We start from the raw sequence: 23267 nt of genomic DNA, 5'->3' as shown, positions 1-23267 counted from the left end.
CAAAGATTAAACATATGAAGAATGGCTGCAGGACTTGGGTTTGGCTAGTCTAAAGAAAAGAAGAAATAGAGGAGACATGATAGCAGTATTCCAGTATCTGAGGGGCTGCCACCAAGAACGGGGTTATTCTCCAAAGCACCAGAGGGCAGGACAAGAAACAATGGTTGGAAACTGACCAAAGAGAGAAGCAACCTGGAATTAAGGAGAAACTTCCTAAGAGTGAGGACAATTAACCAGTGGAACAGCTTGCCCCCAGAAATCATGGGTGCTCCATCTCTGGAATTTTTTAAGAAGAGGCTAGAGCTAGACAGTCACTTGTCTGAGATGGTATAGATTCTCCTGCTTGAGCAAGGGGCTGGACTAGAAGACCTCCAAGGTCCCTTCTAGCTCTATTCTATTCTAAAATTTGTTTATCCATTAAGACTCCTTTGGATGAGTCTCACTTCCGCTTCAATACAGCTTTCTAATGTTGAACTGCCTATAAAACTGCTACTTCCTGTATCTAGTACAGCATCTCTCTTTAGAGCACTTGCCCTGTTTTGGAAATCCTTTGCTACTCAGTTGATGAATGGTGTTTGTTTTGGCAGTATTTTGGCTCCTGGGATTAAGAAAAGTAATTTTGCAACTGTTGCAGTGTTCAGTGGTTATTGTGTGTACTTCCTGCTGTTCCTATTTAAAGTAGTCCCATTAAGAGCATCTCTCCCTGAAGTGGCCTTCTCTTGGCTACATGTTTACCTCACTTATCAATGCAAGAGGAATAGGGAGGGAAGCACAGAGAGCATCCCCTGTGGCCTTCCAAGTATGATTGAACAATTTCACAATTTCACGCATAAGGAAGACCAAAGATGTCCCAATCCTCCTTTGTCCATGTGTGTGTGTATGTGTGGGTGTACACCTCCTCCTCCTGGGTGTGGCTTGAGCCATGCAGATAGAGCCATACCCCTTGGTGGAAATCTTGATGATCAGGTATTTCACTTGTTCTATTACACAAGTATGAAAAGGAGACACAGCAGAGGAGAAAATTAGCTAGAATGTTTATCACCCCCATTTAACTGCCCCCCCCCGTGTCTGAATTGGCAGCTGGACCTATTCAAATTTAGCCATGAAGAAGCTGCAGGGGGGGGGGCTGTGCAGTACGTGAAGAGAGGAGCAACAAGCCTTGAGCTTTGAGAAGGTTGGGGTAGGGAAGACACCCCCCCCCCGCAACAAGGGGCTCTGCCCTTCTCTGGAGGGGGCCACCCAGAGCCCGGCTGGGAGTCTGCACCTTCACCCAGTTTGAAGGACCAACTCTAAGGAGGCTCCCTCCGTCCTACGTGCAACTTCTGCTTATCAGCCATTTCGGTTCCAGGCCAGCAGTTTATGACATCCTTGCGGGGCCTGTGCTGGGAGGAAACGGGATATCTTGTGCACGTGCAAAGAAAGAGTTATTTATAGACAGCAGAGAAGTAACACAATCACCGGCAAGCTTTGTGTGCATTTATTCACTGGACCTTGTGCTGTCATACAGAAGGAGAAACATGCAGCTCATTTTATCCCTCGGCTTGAATTGAGGCATGTAAAAAATGGTAGAGACCCTTTTGAGTGGAGAATGACCTGGAGGCCTTTAGTGCTGGAACGTGCATGTCAGAAAGTATCACAGTCAGCTGGTCTTGGTTTGAAATTTCCCAGCCTCAGGAGTCTCTTATCCCACCTATTTAGCCTTTGAAAATCTGCAGCTTTTTTCTGATTTCAGCAGGACTTTTATAAATCAGTAAAAAAGGCAGCAGCCTTTCAGTTCTGGGCACATTTACTTTGAAATGCAAGGATTTTCGCAGGGGCTCTTCAGAGGCGACGAGGCAAAAGACTCTGTGGGAGTTTGCAGCAAGTGATAAATCTGTTACAGGAATTCCTCATCTTACGACCAAAACTGAGCCCGCAATTTCAGTCATCAATCGTGACGGTCATTAAGTGGGTCACCAGGTGACTGCACTCAGTTTTACGAGCTTTTTTCAGCAGTGGACATTAGGCAGAATATAGCCGTCATTAAGTGAACCCCTTGGTAGGTAAGCGAAGCCATGGCTCAGGAGGGGGGCTTTTTTCTGGAAACCAAAAACATCCCAAACAGTACTTCAAATGGCCGTAAACGCTGGCCAGTTGCTGAGCACCAAAGCGCGACCCTGTGACCATGGGGGAGGTCCCTGGAAGGTCATAAGTAGCTTTTTGGGTCACTTTGGATGGTTGCTAAGCGACCGGTCATAAGTCTGTATTTTTTTGAGTAAGGAGGTAATGATAAGAGATTCAGGAACAAAACAAAAATCGAAAAAGAAAGCTTGTCAAAATGGATCGATGTAGAAGAAGCCACGATTTTTGTAACATCTTGCAAGTAAGAAAAATTTGGTCTGGTCCCGATTCGGGTTCCTCGTCCTCCATTTTTTTTCACATGTTAAATCTGTGAAAGCTCTCCTGGCCATTTCCCAGTGGATTTCTTTAGACACATTTCCAAAGCCATCTATGGTTGTGGAAGGCGCATGCAGTTCATTCTGGGTTCAGGTCAGAAGGCCTCCCTGGGAGGGTCCCTCGCAGATGTTCTCCTCCCATGCTCAGTGGGGGCCCCTGGGGACCAGGCAGCTGCTTGCTCCCCACCGGTTCTTGCAGTTTACAGATGCAAAACCGTCTGAGAAAAGCAGACAACCTGCACCAGGCTGTCCGAGAAGGAGCAGCTTGGCCCATCTCCACAGAATCCTGACTGTCGCCATTTCCGAGAGGTGTTTGTGGGCCTCTGGAGGAGGACTAAAGTCTCCTCTTGCGCTTCATCTGCAGCACATCGATGCCTCCTCCACCTCTGGGCCCCGTGCCCGGGGACTGAGAACATGCTGGCACTGCCCTGATTCAGGAGCCAGGATGGGGGGGGGGGAACAAGCTGAGGCTGAGGTCCTGGGGCAGAGGCAGACTTTGGCTCTGAGGGCAGCATCGGAGCCCTCTGGCCAGAGATCTGTTCAGACACCTGGCAAGAGTCTGTGGTCCCTTTCCCGCAACCTACTTCAGAGAAGGAAGAAGTTTCAGAAAGTAACAGTGGAAGGGAAGAACAGTGGATGGGTTTGCATAATGCACAAAGCTGTCATACGGAAGTCCTTGACTTACAACATGACCCATTTTACAACTTTTTTTGCCACAGGCATTGGGCAAGTGAGTCTGGTTGCTAAGCGAGACATCACACAATCACAGTTTGTGACCTTCCCTGCTGGTTTCTCCAAAGCTAGCTGGGAAGATGGCCAAGTGTGACTATGCAACCTTGGGACACTGCAGGGACCAGTCAAAAGCCACTTTTTGCAGTGCCGTTGTAACTTTGAACGGTTGCTAAATGAATGATCATAAGTCAAGAACTACCTGTATGCTTTTTGTATTGTGTACTGCAATGTGTGAACCCAGGCACTGTGGTCGTTTCCATGCAACGCTTTGTAGCTAAATAGCAACAGCACTTAAGATTTATATACTGCTTCACAGTGCTCTCTAAGTAAACCTCTCTCCATCGCTCATCCTATGGTTTGGCCTCCAGACCTCTTACCTCTTAGTTGCTCTTCTCTGCACACTTTCCAGGGTCTCAACATGTTTTTCTGCATCATGGAGACCAAAACTGGACACAGTATTCAAAGTGTGGTCTTACCAGTGTAGTATATAGCGGTACTAATACATCATGGGATCTCTGTTGATGCAGCCTAGGACTGCATTGGCTTTTTTGGCGGCTGCTGCACACGGCTGGTTCATACTTAAGTGGTTATCCACTAGGACAGCTAGATCCCTCTCACAGTTACTACTGTTGAGCCAGGTATGGCCTCTTCTATGCCTCTTTGGTTGTCTTGCCTAAGTGCTGGGCCTTACTTTTCTCATCAGTGAACTGCATTTTGTTGGATCGGGCCCATTGTCCAAAGAATGATCTTTGAATTTGGTCTCCATTTTCCTTGGTTTGAGAAAATGGCTGCCAATTCACCTCATAGGTGTAGCCTCGAATATCTTTCCATAATGTTTAATTATAGAGTATCAAGAATAGGCTTGCTCTGTTAGTTATTTTTAAATTGTGGTTTTAAAATAGTTTTGTTTTTATACATAAAACCATTTATTAGTTGTTAGCTATTTTGATTCTTGCTTTTGGTGGAAACACAAGGCGATCAAGCAGAACCCCCAAGAAACAGAATAAAATAGAAGACTTGCTTGAAGTAACTCCTGCTGAGTTCCTGGAATTTACATCCTGGGTCAAGATTGCAAATTCAAGAGATTTTCCCCGCTGCTGGTTGCCTGGATCAGCCTAATTGCTTTCGGTTATTTGGAGCTAAGGTGGCCTCCAGAAACTAAACGTGATTTCTTGGAGCCGCCAATTATGACTCACTTTGGAAGGCAACTTTGCAGCCCTGTCTGGGCACTTCCAGCCCTTGCATGCTCAGACAAGAAATGAATGCAATGGGCACTCTGACATACTGCCGGGGTAAAAATTAACAGAGGTGGGAGGGTGGCGTTTTCCTACCTGGTTCCTCTAAGCGGCCAGCAACCAACACTCAACAACTTGCTGCTGCAGGAGCCGGAAGGAGGCTTGAGTACAACCTTTCCAGAGCAAAGGTAGCACCGGTCTCAGCTGGTGCTCCCCTCCCTGTCAAAGACAGGGACCCCACAAACTCTTTAAAAATGAAGCTGAAGAAATGCAAATGAGTGTGATCTTTACCTTCCCTCCAGTGCTGTGTTTTGCAACCCTACCAACTTTAGGAGATTTCAACTCCCAGAATTCCCCACCCGAATTGCTGGCTGGGGAATTCTGGGAGTCAAAGTCCACTCATATTAAAGTTGCTCACCTTGAGAAGCATTGCTCCAGCGCTCCATGATATCAAGACCATGGTATAGAAATTTAGCAACAAGTTGGTGAGGCTGCAGCTGTTCTCCTTTCTCTTCTTCCTACTTTTATGAAGCAAGCAGGAAACAAATACAAGACTCCCAGACCCAAACTAGGCCCAAAATTACCCATGGGCGCTGATGACTACCATACCAGTATCTTGGAAACTATATTAAAGGTTGCCCATGGGCACTCTGAAAAGCAAAGCTGCATTGCTGCCTGTCAGTCTGGCTAGGCCGACTGCCAGGGGTCCCCAGAATTTTAGGCAGGTGGTCTCCTTCACTGGGACCTCTTACCTACGTGGAAGGTGATCTGCAGGAAGAGTAAAAAAGTTCACTCTCTTCTTCAGTCTGACTGAAATGTTTCAAACAAAAGAAGAAGAAATCCAGTTGTCACGACTCAACTTCCAAACAACTCTTACCTGGATGACTAAGAACCTTCATGGACATTTGGTCCATCTTGGGAGGCTTTCAAGAATAGAGCAGGCAACCATTTCACTGGGATGGTACAGAGTCTCCTCCTTGAGCAAGGGGGTGGACTAGAAGACCTCCAAGGTCCCTTCCAACTCTGTTATTCTATGTTATATGTTCACTTAACAACCACCTTGCTTAGCAACGGATGTTCCGATCCCAGTTGTGGTTGTAAGTCCAGGAGTACCTGCACTCCCTTGTGGACCTGGTGTTGCTGCTGCTACTTTCCTATCTCCACCCCACCCCCCTTTTTTTGCCAGGCAGGACCAGGTAGGCAGCCCACCTCTTGGGAGGCCGGGTGGGCCTGCTGTTCTTGGCGGCCTGGGCGCCTCTTGCCAGGATTCCGCTCCAAGGCAGGAAGGGAGCCTCGGCACGAGGCTCTCGGCGCAAGCAGCCTGCAAGGGAAGCTGAGTCACGGCTAGCTGGACTCCCGGCCCTCCTGCCTCCTCCATTACGCCTCTTCTCTCGGGATCTTGGTGCAGCTGAGGGAAGTTATGCCTCTGCCCTGCACAATCACACAGGCACCCGCACAAAGGCCCGGACCAGCTCCTCAGGCTGCACCGAAGGCGTCTCCTGGGGGGGGCTCCGTCCGGCAGGATCCCCTCATTCAGCCCGAGGGGCCTCCTCGCCTCCGCTGTGGGGGAGGGGCAGGGGGAGAAAGGCGGGAACTGAGCGGACCCCAAACCGGCCCCACCGGGGGAGCAGCTGCGGTGGGGCAGGAGGAGGAGAGAACGGCTGCGCCGGGGGGGGGGCGGAGACGGTCCGAGGGCCCACCCGAGGGCACCGGGCAGAGGCTCCGACCGGCACCTGCTCCTCCACCCAGGCGCTGCCGGAGTCCTTGGCCGCCCTCGCCACCCCCACCCCCCCAATGGGCCGGGCTGCAGCTGACGCGTCCCCGGCAAGGGGCACTCCTGCCACCCCGGCCGTCGGATCGGACTCCGGCCCCCCTTCGGGAAGAAGGGCCGCCCGATCCGCCGCTTGCTTCGCCCTCGGGAGACTCGGGGGCGGGCGGAGGGCGCGGGGAGGGGGAAGCCCCGCGCCTTAAGCCGCCACGCTCGACCCGCGGACCCCGCTCGACAGCCGCTCCGGGCCGAACCCGGCACGGGGTCCCTCCTCTCCAGCGGGAACCGGCCCGCCCCGGCCGGAACCACCCTCGCCGCCCCGGCCCCGCCGCGCGGCTCGCTCACCTCGGCAGGGGGAGCCCCTCTCGAGCCGGAGAGGCGGGCCGCGGATGGCAAGCGTGGAGCGGCGGCTGCAGGGGGACCTTCGGAGGGAAGCGAAGCGCGGCGGAGGCGGAGTGTCGGGGGGGGGGAGCTTTCCACACCCCGGCGCGCTCCGCAGGCCCCGCCCGGCCTCCCCACACGCCCTCCGGGCCGGCCGAAACTTTCCCCGGCGGCGGCGGCGGCGGCGGCAGCGCCTCTCCTCCGCGCCTCGCCGATCGGGCATCGCCCAGCGAGGGAGAAGGACGCGCGGCGGCCCCTTGGGACCTGCCCGCTCTGCCCGGGAGAAACTTGAGCGGCCCGGCGGCGCAGCAGCAGCAGCGGCGGCGGCAACCGGGGCCCCGCGCGCTCCAGAGGCCGGGCGCCCGAGCGGGGGGGGGCTTCCGATGGGGCTCCCGGCGCCGGCCGCCCCCGGCCACTGAGCCGGGCCGAGGGAGAGGCGGGGCCGCGCGACCCCCGAGCTCGCCCCCCGCCCGCCCGCCCGGAGATGTCGGCCAAGGGCGCACCTGCGGCGGCCCCCGCGGAGAAGGGCCCGGGCTGCCCCGCCGCCGCGCCCGCCAAGAAGAAGAAGCCCAAGTCCGGCTCGTCCAGCCTGCGCCGGGCCTTCAGCTGGCTGCGGGGCCGGCGGAAGAAGGCGGCGGCGGAGGGCCAGCCCGGAGCGCCCCCTGCGGAGGGCAAGAAGCGAGAGGAGCGGCGCGAGGGCAAAGGTGAGGCCGGGCCCGGCGGCGGGCGGGCGGCGGGGGCGCCTGGCGGGCGGGGGGGCTCTTTCGGGCTCCCCCCGGCCTCTCCCCTCCGACGCGCCGAGCGGCTCTCCTCGCCCAAAGTTGCAGCGCGAGCCTGTTGCTCCTTCCTGGGTTTGCGGGCTCCGTCCCTGCCCCTCCCGGAGCGGAACCCGGCTCAGCCTTTAGGCCACCTGCCTGTCCGGCTGGCTTCCCTCGGCCGGGGCCCCTCGGAGCAGAGAGCCCTTTCTTTGGGGACGTCGAGCATCAGAAACCGCCCGGGCTTCCCCAGGTGGGAAAAGGGCTCCGGCTGCAACCATCCGGCTGCAACCTGGGGAGGCGGTCTTGCTCTGGGGCCGCAAGACCGCCTTGGGCTGCAGCTGGGCTGTTCTGCCAGCGGTGCCAGGTGTGGGCCTCTCACTCCCCCTTGCAAACCCCTTTCCTGCCAAGGCCAAGGCTTCTCCGCGGGCCCCTCCTTCCGGGTCCTCGGGTCAGGGATCCCCGGGGGAACCCTGGTACGGCTCCAGATGCCCCAAACCAGGGAGGGAGCTTTGCAAGACGTGATGCAACCGGGCCCAATCCCGACCTAGTCATCTTGCCGGGGAAGCAAGGAAGGCTCTTGCTCTCCCTTAGGACTTAGGACTTTGGACTGAGGGGCAGGGAGGAAGGTGCCGGGTGTGTCTGGCGTGGCCCATCTGTGCAGCCGGGTCTGAGCAGAGTTGGGAAAGTCCTGGACCGGCCAACCTGTGGCCTGCATGCTCTGGTCCACCTGGAGGGTCTTTGCCTGAAGCTGCCTCTTGGGAGAGTTCACCACTTCCTGCTGCCTGGTTCACTCGGTTCAAGGCCGAGTCACACCAAAGGGGCGTGCCTGGGTGTGTGTCACACAGATGGAATGGAGCATTGTGCTTTGGCTGGAGGCAGTGTGCCAGGCAGGCAGCTGGCCCTGGTGGATCGGGCTCAGGACTGGCCAAAAAGTTTCCTTGGCCTGAAGATCCTCAGAGGAGGAGCAAGTGATGATATGAGAATAATGTGATTTTTTATAGGTTAGCTAGATACTCCAGGGAAATAGCAACAAATCTGGAATCCATTTGTTTTGGCATATATTTTGTGGACTGACAAAGCGCATTTTCACCCGTGCAACCAGATGCCATAATATAGTTGTTCACTGTTTAAGATGTCAAGAGGCTTTTTATACTTCTGCAGAGATAAACTAATATGGTTGCTGCCTTTTAAAAATCCATACCTTACACAGATCGTCTGACCGGAATGGTATATAAGGTTGGACTAGAGGACCTCGAAGGTCCCTTCCGGGGTTCTGTGTTCTGTGCTCTTTCCAACTGAGTTAATGGGAGAGCATTGATGTCAGGGGAAAAAGCATCCTGGGCACATTGGTACTACGGTACTTGGAGAAACCGAGTCCATCGAGGAAGCCAGCAGTTCTTCTCTGCCGCCGTCTCTGCCACCTTGCTATAGGTTGAAGCATGCTTGATACCTCCCCCCACCAGGAAAGTCAGGGGCCACCAGAAGTCCAAGCCGTGGAGGCGTAGTGGCGGATCCGTGAAAGCAAAATCTGCCAGGCATTGCAAGTGAGGCCCTTGGGGGGCATCTCCCCCTCCCCCTGGCACCAGGCGAGCCAAGGGGGGACTGAGTGCAGCTCTATGCGCAGACCTCGGCCCGGTTGCCCGATCCCAGGGGAGTCATGTGGAGAATCCCAGGGCCATCCAAAAGACAGAGAGCATTAGGAGTCCTGTCCAGTTAGAACCACATTTTTCAACTTTGGCAACTTTTAAGATGCGTGGACTACAACTCTCGGAATGCCCCAGTCAGCCATGCTGGTTGGAGGGTTCTGGGAGTTGAAGTTCACACACCTTAAAGTTGCCAAGGTTGAGAAACACTGAGCTAGATAATCCTATCTCACACTGGTGCTCGTCCCAGAGGTTGGCTCTCTCACAAGGGTTGGGAGCATGATGAGAGTTGTAGGCCATTATATTTAGAAGGCAGCAGGTGGGGAAGATTGATTTTGGTGACTATGCTTGCTTTTACAACTCTTTTTGCTAAGTCATTAAGCGAATCTTCTCCCGTTGTTTGTTTGCTGGAACTGGCTGAGAAAGTTGCAGTTGTTGATCATATAACTCCGGGACGCTGCAGCTGCTGGCAAGACACGTTGGTTGCCTAGCACCTAAATCATGGTCACATGACTGCAGGGAAGCTGTGAAGGTCATATGTGCGAGGATTGGTTTAAGTCACTTTTTTCAAGGCATGGAAAGTGGCAGGTTTTGGAACGGGGCTCTGCTAATACGCTAATGCATCCGAAGAACATTGGGCAGTTTTGGGTAGATTCCCTGGAAAATGATGGTAAAGTCTGATGACACCTTTTAATTTCAGATACAGATTAGTGTTCTTTTTCAAAAAAAAATCATCAGCCATTGGTGTGTGGCTTTCCAATCTGGAAATATTTGCACACCCTTCCGTAACTTTGGGACCAGAATCGGTGCTCTTTTCCTTGTACGGATGTGGAGATGAGCCTGATTTGCCACAATGCCATTTCCTAGAGAGTTGTGGGTCTCAGCACAAGCCTGGGATTATGTTTGCAGGAGCAGGACGTCTGTTTCGGAAGGTTTATGTATCTTGGAAGGAAAAGCCGTGCTGTGAGGTAAAACCTGTTGGCAAAACTTTGGTTATTCTGTAGAAAAATGTACCTGTCTCCACAGCTGAAGGACTTTCCAAAAGGACAAGGCCAGGGGTAGGCAACCTTGGCTCTTCCTCTTCCTCTCTCTTCCTCTCTCTCTCTCTCTCTCTCTGCGCCCCTCCCCCCAGCAAGGTAATCCCAGGAGGCTGGCCAGGTGGGGAAGGAGACCTGCCCGTCTTGAGATCTGTGGTTCATCTGTTGGGGCAGATCAAGCGAGCCACTTAAACCAGCCTGGCGCTGGGAAGGGTGTCCGTGGGGTGCGTGCATGTGTCAAAAAAGTCAAAATGGTGGACATGATCAGAGCCCTGCCCTCTTTTTACGTATGTCCTCCTGCAGAAGCCCCCGAAAGCTGGTTAGTCTGCAGCTCAACTGTTTTTTAAAATATATTTACTTTGGCTTCATTTTGGAAGGAAGCGTGATGTACAAGTAACATTCATTTTATTTATTTACAGTATCCTCTTTTTATTATTTTTTTTACAAATAACTCAAGGTGGCAAACATAATCAACAGTCCTTCTTCCTCCTGCTTTCCCCACACCAACCTCCCTGTGAGTGGGTTGGGCGGAGGGGGGAGGGGCTGCTCCCCCAGCATTAACGCTTCCTCCCCCCCCCCGCAGAATTCTTCCCCAGCCCTGGTCACAGCAAGAAGGCCTTTTTTATATATATAAAACCATATTTTATTATTTTTTTATAATCACAAATCCTTAATATTTTAGCAGCAACATGTTGTCTGGGTTCCAATATTTAGCTTACTAATACATGTTAAACTCCTTTCTCTCTACCTTGTTTTTCTAGCCAGTGATAAAATGTATCCCGTGTTCTAAAGTATTGTGAATCTTTTTTCTCCTTCATTTTCAATGCAAGTCTGCCCATTTCTGCACAGTCCAAAATTTCCCTGATTATCTCTTCTTCCGCTGGGGTAATTCTTCACCCTTTCCAGTGTTGAGCAAATGCAATTCTCACTGCACTTGACACATGTAACATTAAGTATACACATTCCTTCTCCTAATTCCCTGCAATTATACTTAACAGAAATAATTAATGCTTGCCCCCTGTGGAATTTCCCCCCAGCCCTGGTCACAACAAGGAGGCCTTGAACGGGCTTTGAAGGGAAAGAGAGGAAACGCTGGGGCTGTCAGAAAGTATCTCCAGCAACGGTTGGGCCTTGTGGGAAAGAAGGGCAGAGAAGAGCGTTGTCAGAATGCGGGCACTGTGGAAGAAGCTGCAGAGGGGTAGTTCCTGACAAGCAACCTTCCTTCCCTTTGGGGACACCCTTGATGGCCGGGTCCCCTTGAAGCACGTGAGCGCAGGGAGCCGCACATGTGAGTTTCTCGGTGGATTACCAAGGAGACGTGAAGTTCTCTGCTTGCCAGATCATTATGACTCCAACAGAGTTCTGCTGGATGAAATCACCGCCGTCTCCCAGCACATCTTATTCACTCCTTCCAAAATGCTGAGTGCAGACGGGCCCCACCCTGCTCGACTCTTTCGGCACCGGGGCTCATGCACAGTTCGACAGCTGCAGCAGCCTTGAGGGGCCCAGCAAGGCCTGGATGGGAGGGCTCGCCTTTACTGGAGCATTTGCATGTGGGTGTTTGTTTGTGTGTGTGTGTGTGTGTGTGTGTGTGTGTGTGTGTGTGTGTGTGTGCACACGCACCCAAGAGGGCAAGGGACTGACCTCTAGAATTGCTTTACAGCCTTGCTGACAATGGAGAGAAAGCGCTATAAAAGGGAAAGCGGTTTCTGGCCTGTCACCGGTGATTCTGCACTCTGGGCAGGGAGTAGCTTGTTGGATGAGAGGCAGGGACCAAGGACCCTGTCCTGCGGGCACTGCCAGCCGAGAATGGTGCCCCTGTGAGGGTGGCAAGTGGGGGGGGGGGCAAAGATGATTCCATTGCGAGGAACAGCCCCTCCCCCCGTCGTGTTTACATCCCAAAACAAATCCAGGAGTTCTGTGTGCAACTGTTTTGTATGTCTTGCCTTTCCCTGGACCTGGAGGTGGCTTAGTGAGAATCTTTCTTTGCTTTATCTTCACAACAGCCTTTTGAGGGGTGTGTGTGTGTGTGTGTGTGTGTGTGTGTGTGTGTGAAGTGGCCAGGGCACCATTTTCCTGGCTGGAGTTAGAACTGAACCGGCCTCTCAAGTCTTAAGCCAAGAGGATTTGCAGAGATTTGCCTTCCGGTTCCTTCCACTCTGCTTTGCAACTTTGCCTCCCTTGGATCCCTTTGCCAGTTGATTTTCACCCATACAAAGAGTGCCTCCCTCCCTCCTTCCCCCAAATGCCTCTGCTTGCTTGTTCTGCTACTAGCATGCCAACACCATAGTCAAATCATGGTTTGTTTAAACCACAACTGCCTCTTTTCACTCATACTGAACTCTGAGAAAATAGAGAGGGCTTCGGGCAGCTTTTTAAGTCTGGACCCACCTGGGGGGCCACCCGAGGCGTCCAGGGGCTGCTCCATCCATTACACACCAAACATGCCACGCTGGTACCTGAGACCGTCCAGACGTGGCTGGGCATCACCCAAGGAGACTTGAGATTAGCAGTTCTCTGCACCCAGGAGCATCTGTAGGGTGTGGTCAAGACAGTTGGGAGAAGATGAAACGGGCCACACTTCACTCACACCATTGTGGCTGCCATCTTGGCTTTGACTGTGCCCTGTAAGCACCCGTCTGTATCCAGTAGGGAGTGGGCCTGCCGCTTTCTGACTTTTTTCACCCTCTTGCCTCCAGAAGCACACTGCTTCTTCCTTCCTGCCCTACAGGGTGGGACAGACTGGGAGAGGGGACTTAGGTAGCCTAGCCGTGGGTCTCCCAGTTGAGCAGAGACATGGGGGTCGTCATTCACATATTGCTTATTTATTTATCAATTGTATGGAGCTGCCATCTCACAGATGCAACTCTGCGGTCCTCCAGATCTATGCAGTTAAGACCCACCACCATCTGAAAAACCCAGTTATTCTTTTCATTAAAAGATCCAAAGTACCAATTCTGCCTAGTTTTAAAGGGTTAACTGGACACATTTGCTTGAGAAGGAAGAGACTGCAATGGCATAATTTATGTTGTCTTATAAACAAAGAGGAGAGGAACTCAGCCAGGTAGCTCTTGGCACAAAGTTGCAATGTTGGGATCAACCTTGAATAGGCAGGGAGGGGCTCGGACAGTTTCAGGAAAGAAAAAAAATTAATAGCCTATTTTATATCCCAGGAAGAAAAGATATTTCACTGTCCAATCTTAATTTATCTACCCAGAAGAAAATTCGGGGTACTTACCTGGAATCTTTTGCCTGCCTTTGGTAGAAACTGCAATGACATCATGAAAATATTGCACAAATGATACAACATACATGGTTTGCAACAGTCACATGGCACTCTTTTGACATCACTCTGGCTTATAAAAGACAAAGGTGATTGGCAGGAAAGCCTTTTGTGACCGATACAAGTTGCATAGATTGCATCATTTGTGCAACAACATCATGATAGGTTTGACACAGGCTCCCTGCCCTGTTTCTGCCTTGAATATTTCCACAATTGCCACATACTCAGCCTTCCATCCTTCCGGGGTAGGTAAAATGAGGACCCAGATTGTTGGGGGCAATGTAAATATATATATATATATATATATATATATATATATATATATATATATATATACATATATATATATATATATATATATATATATATATATATATATACATACATACATACATACATACATACATACACATTGCTTACTGGTGTACACCGCTTAGAGAGTGCTTGCACTTAAAGCGGTATATAAGTCTCATAAATAAATAAATAAATAAAATTGATTATTTGTAGCAGAGGGAAGGACCTGATCAGATTTTATGCCCTAGGACCCTGAGTTCTTTTCAACTTCCCGTCTGGCCCTCAGTCTGATGCCTTCCTGGGGTCTCCCTCACAAGGGCTGACCTGCTTCGGTTTGTGAGATGAGCCAAGTGGCTAATTCTAAAGATGTGGTTCATTTAAAAGTGTAATTGATTGTGTGGCTTTTAATCCGTGTGGTTTCAGTGACTGTAACATTCAAAGAAGGCTCCTGGGGGGGGGGCAGGGAATAAAGTCCAGGTGGTGTCCATCTTACGACCACAGTTGGCATCAGAATTTCCAGTGCTAAGCAAGGGGGTTGACTTATACCCAATTTCACATTTTTGCCAACAGTGAGATGGATTGCATATAAATTTAATAAATAAAGCAAAATAAATAAGAAGGTTTATAGTAAGAGATGTGCAATGCAACTAAAAAAGAGCAAGGTTTGCGTGGCAGGATTGTGACCCCCATCTTGACTTCTTTACCTTCCCCACCCAGGCCTCCTGGTTCTGGGACCAAAGCAGCAGCAGATGCCCATCATCCCCTGCCATTCCCTAACACAACTCTAGGCCAGGGGTAGGCAACCTTGGCTCTTTTATGACTCGTGGCTCAGGAATTCTGGGAGTTGAAGTCCACGAGTGATAAAAGAGCCAAGGTTGCCTATCCCAGCTCTAGGCGAACAATGCAAGTCTTACAGGAGCCTGTTGCATTGCAAAGGGGGTGTGCTGGGCTGGGCAGCCCAGCTGAGGTTGGGGCAGCCTCCGTTATACAGGCGGCCTTAACGTATGATGGAGACCAGTGACTTTTGCATCATCAGATCATGATATCATGTTTCAACTCATTTGTATGCTGATGTCATCCTCCCCCCACCATGGATGCCTTTCCTGGGCCATTCTGGGGTGTTTCTGGGGGGTCTTCTGGGGCTTAGCAGATCATAGTCATTGTTCAAACAAGGACGAGACAATAGTTATCTCTTCCTCTAGATATTTGCCCTTTGTTAAACCCTCGCCCTCAATCTGCCATTACTCAAAATGCACAAGCCATTTTTTGACTTCAGAGACATAATGCATGCTGGCTTGCTAAAGCCAAGCCTTCTGATGTTACAAGTTGCATAAAGCAGTCAATCCCGCCCCCCCACCCCCTCTACCATGCTGTGACTTTTAACCTCTGACTTTGCCCCATAGCAGATGGGAGAGCCCCCCTTTGGCAGAGGAGGCTCCGGGTGAGAAGGAAGGGGCCTGGCATGTTCCCCTCCGGCCCTGCAAGGGAAAATGTCCTCCTCCTGGACACCTTCTAATTAGCTTATGGCTGGTGACAATACCGGTAGTCCCCAGCCCCAATGGCTGGCTGAGAATCATGGGTTTGTAGTCCAGCACATGTGGAGGGATCAGGTTGGAGAAGGCTGGTGTTCTCTCTCTCTCTCTCTCTCTCTCTCTCTCTCTCTCTCTCTCTCTCTCTCTCTCTCTCTCTCTCTCCCTCCCTCCCTCCCTCCCTCTCTCTCTCTCTCTGTGTTGGCTCCATTAATGGCACCCTGAACTGGATTGCAAAACTGGTTTCCAGGGACTCGCTGTTGGGAAATATTGTGGGTAGTTTGCAGGATTAGGAGGGCTGAGAATGGCATTTGTGAGATGGAGACTCACTCGGAAGAACTTTGCACCTGGCTTGTGCTGGAAAAGACAGAGACTTGTGTGTTTTTCCCACCTTAGTCCGGTGGACGAGGAGGTCCTTGTGCAACAGCAACACCTGATTTTTTAGAGCCCAGGATGGCTTTGGAGCCAGGTTTCGGAGGCTTCCTCCTCAGGACAGTCTGGCCTTTGGGAGGGAGGGAGGCGAAGGGCTGAGCAAACACCCAGCGCAGCGGATGAGACTCGTCAAACCGGTGCCGGAGTTTCTGTGGGCTGCTTTTGCACGTGAGGAATCCCGGGGCAACTTGTGAGAGTGTCATCTTAGACAGCCTCACCCCAGGCTAAATCCCGCGGAAGGAAGGGACGCAGGACAAACGGCTCTCTTTTTCCATGCCCTGGGCTGCAAGAGGAGGAGGGAGGAGGCAGGCGCCTTTGGAGGGGGTGGGTGGGTGGGTGGGCGAAATCAGGTTTCAGCAGGAAAGAGCCGGGAGCCTCCTGGCTCGTTTCTGTTAATGATTTCAGATCTCAGCCTCCTGTTTTTGTTTTAGCAGCAGGTAGGCCTTTGTTCCCTTCAGAGGAAGGGCTTTGCTCCCGGAGGCTGGAATGCTCCTTTGCAAACCGATGTGGCTGCTCCTGAAACTGCCTCCCCAGCACACTCGCCATGACCCGTGACTTGGCTCAAGACTGCCACTTAAGCAGCTTCTCTTCCGTTCCCAGCCTGGGTGGGAGCACCAGTCCGGTCAGAGCAGGGGAGGCTTCGGGCAGCTTTCTGAGTCTGGACCCACCTGGGGGGGGCAGAGCCAAAGGTGAATCTCAGGGGAAAACTTTGCCCTTCTCGACCCCCTAGGATGTTTTTTGCTGCTGGGAATCTAACAGGGTTGGTCCAAACTGACTACAGGGCTTGGTGGGTTTCCTGGAAAATACGCCTGTCTTCACAGTGGGTGACCATATGAAGTGGGTCAGGGAAGCAGAGAAAACCTCACCTCGGGTGAGGCTTCAAACAAGACTTTGTAGACTAAAAATCCTTGGGAGAATTTCCTCCTTGCGCTTCACGTTGACTTAGAAATAAAAATCTTTGAAAGTGTGCGGCTTCTTTGCAGGTGTGTTGTTGTGTATTTTAGGGGGTGCTGTTGTGAAGTGCCAGGGAGTGAGGGAGTCACATTTGGAGGCAAAGGGCGAGATGGAATTGCACTTTGTGTCTGTGATGGACTTTCTGTTTGCTGCACAGCACAGGGACAGTTGTAAGTCAAGGACTTCCTGTACAGCAGAGTAACTTCAAGGAGAAAGCTTTGCAAAAGGTCAGCCAAGGAATCAGAATTTCTCTTTGCTTAGTTAGGCCTCCACAGAGGTTAGTGCTGGCTGGTAAACCATCATTTTCTTGGCTGCATCTAAAGTGAGTGGGAATTCCTGCAACTTTTCTAGATAGGGAAGGGCTACTAAAATTAATCTCTCTTTCTCTCCAGCTTTTAATAGATGGGCAGGCAGCTTTCCTGGCCAGCTTTTTTGTGGCCTCTGGATGACATGGCCAAAATCAGTTGTGTGGTTTTTGAGTTTTTGAAAAACCTAAAATGAGAAAAAAAAAACAGGTTCATTAAGTCTCTACTAAGCCTAATGCACGATTTTCTTTTTCTTTTTTTAAATAAAAATATCGCCCTGCCCCCCAGAGCCATTTATTCCCTTCCAGTAATACCATCATTTCCAAATTACTTTGGTGCTTGGAATCAAACTCAGGATCCAAAAATATTTTGACAAACTTGAACAATGGGCCCTATCCAACAAAATTAGTTTCAGTGTGGAGAAAAGCAAAGTTTTACATGTAGACAAGAAAAATCAAAGGTACAAGTACAGATTGGGCGAGACCTGGCTTAAAAACAGTAACTGTGAAGGGACTTTGGAGTTCTAGTGGACGATCACTTGACTATGAGCCAGCCAGGTGCAGCAGCAGCCCAAAAAACTAATACAATCCTGGGTTGTATAAATAGAGGCATAGAATCAAGATCACGCAAAGTATTAGTATTACTTTATAAAACCCTAGTAAGGCCACACCTGGAATATTGCAGCCAATTTTGGTCACCATATCACAAAAAAGATGTTGAGAATCTGGAAAAAATTCAGAGAAGAGCAACTAAGATGATCCAAAATCCATTTCCTGTAGTTGCTGGAACATAAATTGCCAGTTTACGTTGTCGAACGCTTTCTGTGCATCTCAAAATATTGAAGCCATTCTCTTTCCCTGGATTAATTTCATACTCTAAAACATCTAGGACAGTGGTTCTCAACCTTTCTAATGCCGTGACCCCATAATACAGTTCCCCATGTTGTGGTGACCCCCAAGTGGGTGTGGCCACCAATAAGAGGGAGTAGGACAGCAAGGGAAAAGGGAAAAAAAATGGCGGACAGCCTTGTTTGGCGACCCCCATGAAATGGTCGTTCGACCCCAAATGGGGTCCCGACCCACAGGTTGAGAACCACTGATCTAGGATCATTCTTAAGTTATTTTTTATCTGTCTTTTAGGTAGAAAGCCATTTTGGTCTGTATGTATAAATTTGGTCAGAAATTTCTAAAATCTTTCTGCTATTATTGAGGCGAAAATTTTGTAATCTACATTTAATAGCGGTATTGGTCTGCAGTTTTTTATTTGCGTCAAATCAGCGTCTTCTTTGGATATTAAAGTAATATTAGCTTCAATCCACGTATTTGGTATTTTAGCCTGTGATGGAGTGAGTTTCTTAATGTTTGCCAGCGACAGGTAGACCTTGACTTATGACCATATAATTTTGGTGCTAAGGAAGACAGATGTTAAGTGAGTTTCTTGCCACAGTTGTTACGTTAGTAACCTGGTTGTTAAATAATGCTGGCTTCCCCATTGACTTTGATTGTCAGGTCACAAAAGGTGGTCACATGACCCCAGGACACTTTAACTGCCATAAATGCAAGACCGCTCTGATCGTGTGACCGTGGGGATGCTGTAAGGGTCTGAAGAGTGAAAAATGCTCATAAGTCTCTTTTCTCAGTGCCCCTGAAACTTAGAACTGTCACTAAATGAACGTAAGTCAAGGACTGTCTAAGGATTTCTATAACTGATTCAGGTTTAGTTCATGAAATGGTGGCATCCATAGAAAACGGGCGAGACCTTCCAGGAGGCCAGAATGATGGACTGGAGTGGGCTTCCGATGTTTGTATCCTGAGGCTCCTCAGGGTGAGAGCGGAGGCTCCTTCCCAAGCCTTCAGGGTTGCTTTCCCAACGTTTCGCTACCAGGCTGGGTAACACCTTCAGCAGAGTTGAGGGGAGGTCCGTGTCGGTGTTCTGCTTATATGGGCTTTGCATGGTCAGTAGGTCTTGTAGGCCAAGACCTACTGGCCACATCTGAAGCCCTTGTAAACAGAAGAGCACGGACACAGACCTCTCCTCAACTCCACTGAAGGGGTTACCCAGCCTGGTAGCGAAACGTTGGGAAAGCAGCCCTCCAGCTGGGAGAAGGAGCCTCCGCTCTCATCCTCCCTCCCCAGCTGCAGATTGCTAAGAAGAGAGCAGAGCAGAGTAATGGAGTTGGAGGGACCTTGGCGGTCTTAACCACCATTGCACTCCTTAGCATGCCAGGCACTTCGGTCCATAAATCGTAACTCTCCAGTGCCAGGACGCCATAACAATACACAGTTTGACCGCACAAGTATAATTTAATTTCTGGATGTAAACCATGGGTGGGGAAAACAGGATGTTTCTGGCTCTAGGCTTACATAACATGCTAGTCTCTAGCCCAGGTTAATGAAACAGTGTTACTATTTGCCATGGTGGCAAATACTTGTAGCTGTGTTACCGCATTACTGTGTTCATGTAACATATTGTGTATCTAAACGAAGGAACCTATTTCGGGTGAACAGGAAGCCTGGTCCAAATGTTTGCAAACCTGGTTGATGTGTACTTGGACTCTAAATCCCAGGAGGCTCAGCCAGTTGGGCCAAGGGCCAGGGAAACTATACTCTGGCAAAACTGGGGGGGGGGCTCCTATCAACCGCCTCCTGGTCTCCCCCCAGGACCCAGCTGACCCGAGGTTCAGTCCCGGGGTGCCAAAGCAGGGCGCTTCCCCGAGCGGCGGCCCCGGAGAAGCCACCTGACAACGGAGCGGGGCGGCGGGGATGCTTCGGGCTCCTCCCCGGTCCCTCCATTGGCTCCGTGGCAGCCCCGCGGGAGGCGGCGACGGCTGGCAGGCGACGAGGCAGCGCCGGGGGCCGGGCTGAGCGGGCGCCGAGGCTCGGCGGGGACGGGGAGGCGCTCGGGGCTCCCGCGCCCTCATGTAGCGTCCCGCTCCTCCCCCGCCCGCAGCCGGCCGGGGTGGGGTGGGGTGGGGTGGGGGGCGGGGGGGCGGCTGCAGGCGGCCATGGGCAACGCGTCCCGCAAGCGCAGCGCTCCCGGCGCCCGGCCCTGGGCCTTCTGGACCTTCGCCCGCGCCCACCGGGCCAGGACAGGTAGGGCCGGACAGGTGGGGCGGCGGCTGCAGGCGGGGCAGGTGCTGGCCGGGGCGGAAGCCTCCCGGCAGAGTCCGAGGAGGGGCGCCGGGGACTCGGGGCGGCTCCTCCCGCCTTGGCAGCCCCTCGGCTCCGAAGCTCCTGGCCGGTTCCGGCTGGTCCGCAGGCGGCAGCGGGGTGACCTTGATGCGCCTCCTGGGAAGCGCGGAGCTGGCGGAGCGGCGCTCGGCACGCGCTCAGAGGCCCTCTCGCGGGACGGCGGCGGAGCGCGGAGGCTGCATTGCGGGCCTGCTTGAGCCCCGCGGGGCGGCGTGCGGGGCCCGGGGCAGCCCCGGGTCGGTTGGGCGGCGGGCGGCTTCTGCCTTTGGGGGATGCCCGGCCGGAGCTGCCCTCTGCGCGTGCTCTCTGCCTCCCGCTGGAGGGCGGGGGCTCCCCTCGGCCCGGTGGAAAATGTGAATTGCGACCCCCAGAAAGTTCGGGCAACACCTGAAGTCCCGGGGAGCCCTGGCGGGGAGGGGGCGCTGCCTTCATCCTCCTTGCGGCTGCAGCTTTCCCTCCCCCCCCCCCGCCGTTTCGTGTAAACGTCAAGCAGTTGTGCTGGTGCCTGCAGAAGTGGGGGTCAAATAATAGTCTTGGAAGTGATTTGGTTTCTAACTGGTGTATTTTGACTTCCCCACGCAGGGCTGCTGGGTTCACTCAGCATGGTTTATGCCTGGGTGTGTGTGTGTTTGGTTTTACCTTTGTGTGTCTGAGGAGCATAAAACTTAGAGAGGGAGCTGCGCTAGCCTTGGCTTGTTTACTCTAGTTCAGAGTTTCTCAATCTTGGCAACTTGAAGATGTATGGAATCAACTCCCAGAATTCCTCAAATGGCATGGTTGGCTGGAGAATTCTGGGAGCTGAAGCCCATACACCTTCAAGTTGCCACGGTTGAGAAACGCTGCTCTAGTTGAGAAAAGATGCCCCAGTTTGGCTGTGTTTGTATGGGCTTCACCATAGACTATGGTTTATGAAGCACCACAGTAGGAGGAGCAGGATGTTGGATGCACCATGTTATGCGACTGATTCACTGGTTAATAATTTTGATTTTATTGCCAACCAGTTGAACAGCAGATTGCGTGAAGTGCACCTTTTGCACCATGCAGGTGACATGACAATGTGTATGATGCACTCCCTCCATTCAGCAGCTGGATTTGCAGGTTGCCTGAAGCCAGAAGGAAAGGCAGGGAGCACCTGCTGCTTTGGCCTAATTGTATCCTCCTGATGCTTTGTGATTTTGGGGCCTCTGCCCTGCTCTGTACTTTAGACTGCAAACGTCAGGTGCTTGGATGCTGCCCTGGCATAATGGAATACGTTGATGACAAAAGATAGCTTTAATTGTTGTTATTTCATTTAATCCATCTTGATTATACTTTATGGGTGCTAATCATGATGAATAAAAGGGAAGGCAACCCCGTCTCTCAACTGGCTAATTTGTGTTTCACGGTTATAGAGGTCCTCCTAATTAGCACTAAGCTTTCTGAGTGTGAGAAATGCTGAGCCTTTGGAACACAAAGCTGTGGGTGTTTCCCCCTCCCAGCCTGGTGGGTTGGCCTAATGAAGCACCGGAGGGGGGTGGGGGGGGGTGGAGGAGGTTCTAGGTTTTGGTCTACTGATGGTCCCGTGCTCTGGACCGCGTGGTCCGGAGAGGTGAGGGTGTTATTTTGCTGTGTAATAATTGGCTGCTGCTGCTGATTAAGAGAAACCAGTGTTTCCCCCACGCACGAATTTTCCCCACAAAACACTTTGTTTAGTTTGGGTTAAGCCTATTAATACCCCTAGCTTGTGTCAATCAGTTCCTTAACTTGAATTTTATTTAATAAGGAAGTTGTTTGAATTTTATTCAGGCCTGCTTAAGAATGATACCAATACCCCATTTGATCCAGATGTTGGGTGTTTTACTGATGTACAATTGGGTTTGCCTGCTTTTAGTGAAATAGCTCAGCAGCAGCCCCCCCCCCCCGTAAATTCAGTGTCACCCACATTTTTGCAAGGCTAGCATAAAGACTGACATGAGCTCAGGCAAAAGAGACCCCTGACAGGCTGTGCCAGTTTGAACAGTTAAGCAGGGTGGGCTCCGGAGCCCCTCCCACAGGACAGCCAGTGCTCCTGCATTACCCTGGATAACTTGATTTCCTAGCCAGCTTTGCTCTTCATCTGCCCAGCTGCTAAAATAAGCCCTACAGGAAAAGAGAAACAACAAAGTTAAATATTGCACGGCCTCTGTGTCTGGACAAGAATTAGTCTGCTAATTTCCCCCAGTTTTGTCTGTAGTCATTATTGTCCTTTGCTGTGACAATCAATCTGCAGCTAAACATGAGCCAGATTAAGTCCTGGGTTTTTGGCTATGATTTATTTTCTGATTAGTTTTTTTATTCTGATTTTTGAAAGGAACATGGTTTACTAAAAATTTGAGGGTACATCTTTCCCTACATTTTTTTTCATCCTGATAAAACCTTCACTTAACGATTACCTAAATTAGGCAGTGATACACTTTGCTTAACAAATTGAGAAACTACAGTTGGCAATTAGTAATAATATGTAATAATAGTAAGTAATAAATAAAGGTTCAGACACTGTGCTCAAGTTTACAAAACACACAAACTACCTTGTGATGTAATGGCAGTGTGTTACACACCACTCCTAAAAGTCAGGTACAAACCCAGCTGCTGTATTTGGTCAACTCGCTAGCAACCTTGGTTGCTTTGGGGTGGTTTTTGTGGGCTAGTATTCTGTCCAACCTCAGCCTGGTTGGTTAGCTTAAAGTCGAGCGCATTGTGCAAATGCAGACAATGGATGAAAGCTGTGTGAATGTAGCCACAGCCACATAGGAATTCAAGCTGCAGGAGTTTGCCCTCAAAAACGTGGTTTTGAATGTGGCTGGGGCAGGGCTGGTTGCTAAAACAGCAGATGAGATGACCGTGGAGGTGGGGCCAGATTCCAAAGCCATAGAGGAAGCAACTGAGCTTAATGAATGTGGGAAGCCAGGAGGTGCCAGGGAGAGAAAAACGTCCTAAAAAAAAAAAAAAACTTCCTGACAGGACAATTAACCAATGGAACAGCTTGCCTCCAGAAATCGTGGTCACTCCATCACTGGAGATTTTTAAGAAGAGGCTGGACAGTCACTTTTCTGAAATAGTATAGGTTCTCCTGCTTGAGCAGGGGGCTGGACTAGAAGACCTCCAAGGTCCCTTCCACCTCTATTCTAATTGATTGATTGATTGATTGACAATGGAAAGGAAGTAGGAAAAATGTGGGAAAGGCCTTACAGGATTAACTTGCTGCTTAATCCTGAAACAGGTGGCCACATTCCAGTTTCCAGGATCGAGATTAATTCTTTTTCAGACACTGA

The 23267-nt window shown here is 51.1% G+C and overlaps 2 protein-coding genes across 9 annotated transcripts in view; one reads left to right on the top strand and one right to left on the bottom strand.

The window, feature by feature from the left end:
* Positions 1–1462: 1462 nt before the first annotated feature.
* Positions 1463–6807, bottom strand: LOC120301403. Of its 6 annotated transcripts, XM_039328613.1 has the most exons (5): positions 6516–6807; positions 5612–5962; positions 5155–5212; positions 4821–4923; positions 1463–4621 (listed from the first exon to the last, which is right to left on the bottom strand). In XM_039328613.1, exons 1-5 carry the CDS (start codon positions 6772–6774, stop codon positions 4508–4510), a joined length of 885 nt encoding a protein of 294 aa, XP_039184547.1. In that variant the 5' UTR covers positions 6775–6807; the 3' UTR covers positions 1463–4507. The 6 variants fall into 6 exon arrangements, 2 of the variants coding, with proteins under 2 accessions (XP_039184547.1, XP_039184556.1); XM_039328622.1 differs by lacking the exon at positions 5155–5212 and having other exon boundaries at positions 4821–4920; positions 5612–5723; XR_005554894.1 differs by having other exon boundaries at positions 1463–4225; positions 4499–4621; positions 4821–6531.
* Positions 6808–6922: 115 nt separating this feature from the next.
* Positions 6923–23267, top strand: part of KIAA1522 (KIAA1522 ortholog) — a 43534-nt gene continuing 27189 nt past the window's right edge. For 2 of the 3 annotated variants that reach the window (XM_039328421.1, XM_039328410.1), the window contains exon 1: positions 6923–7255. In XM_039328421.1, coding sequence (XP_039184355.1) covers positions 7036–7255 — 220 coding nt within the window. In that variant the 5' untranslated portion in view covers positions 6923–7035. Of the gene's footprint in view, positions 7256–19770; positions 19879–23267 lie in introns of those variants that run through there. The other variant, XM_039328430.1, reaches the window with a different exon arrangement.

Source organism: Crotalus tigris, unplaced genomic scaffold (assembly GCF_016545835.1).
Source record: "Crotalus tigris isolate CLP2741 ecotype Arizona unplaced genomic scaffold, ASM1654583v1 scf7180000017614.5298720, whole genome shotgun sequence".
Lineage (NCBI taxonomy): Eukaryota > Metazoa > Chordata > Lepidosauria > Squamata > Viperidae > Crotalus > Crotalus tigris.
Note: the sequence above shows the minus strand (reverse complement) of the source record. Positions and strands in the feature narration are given on the sequence as shown.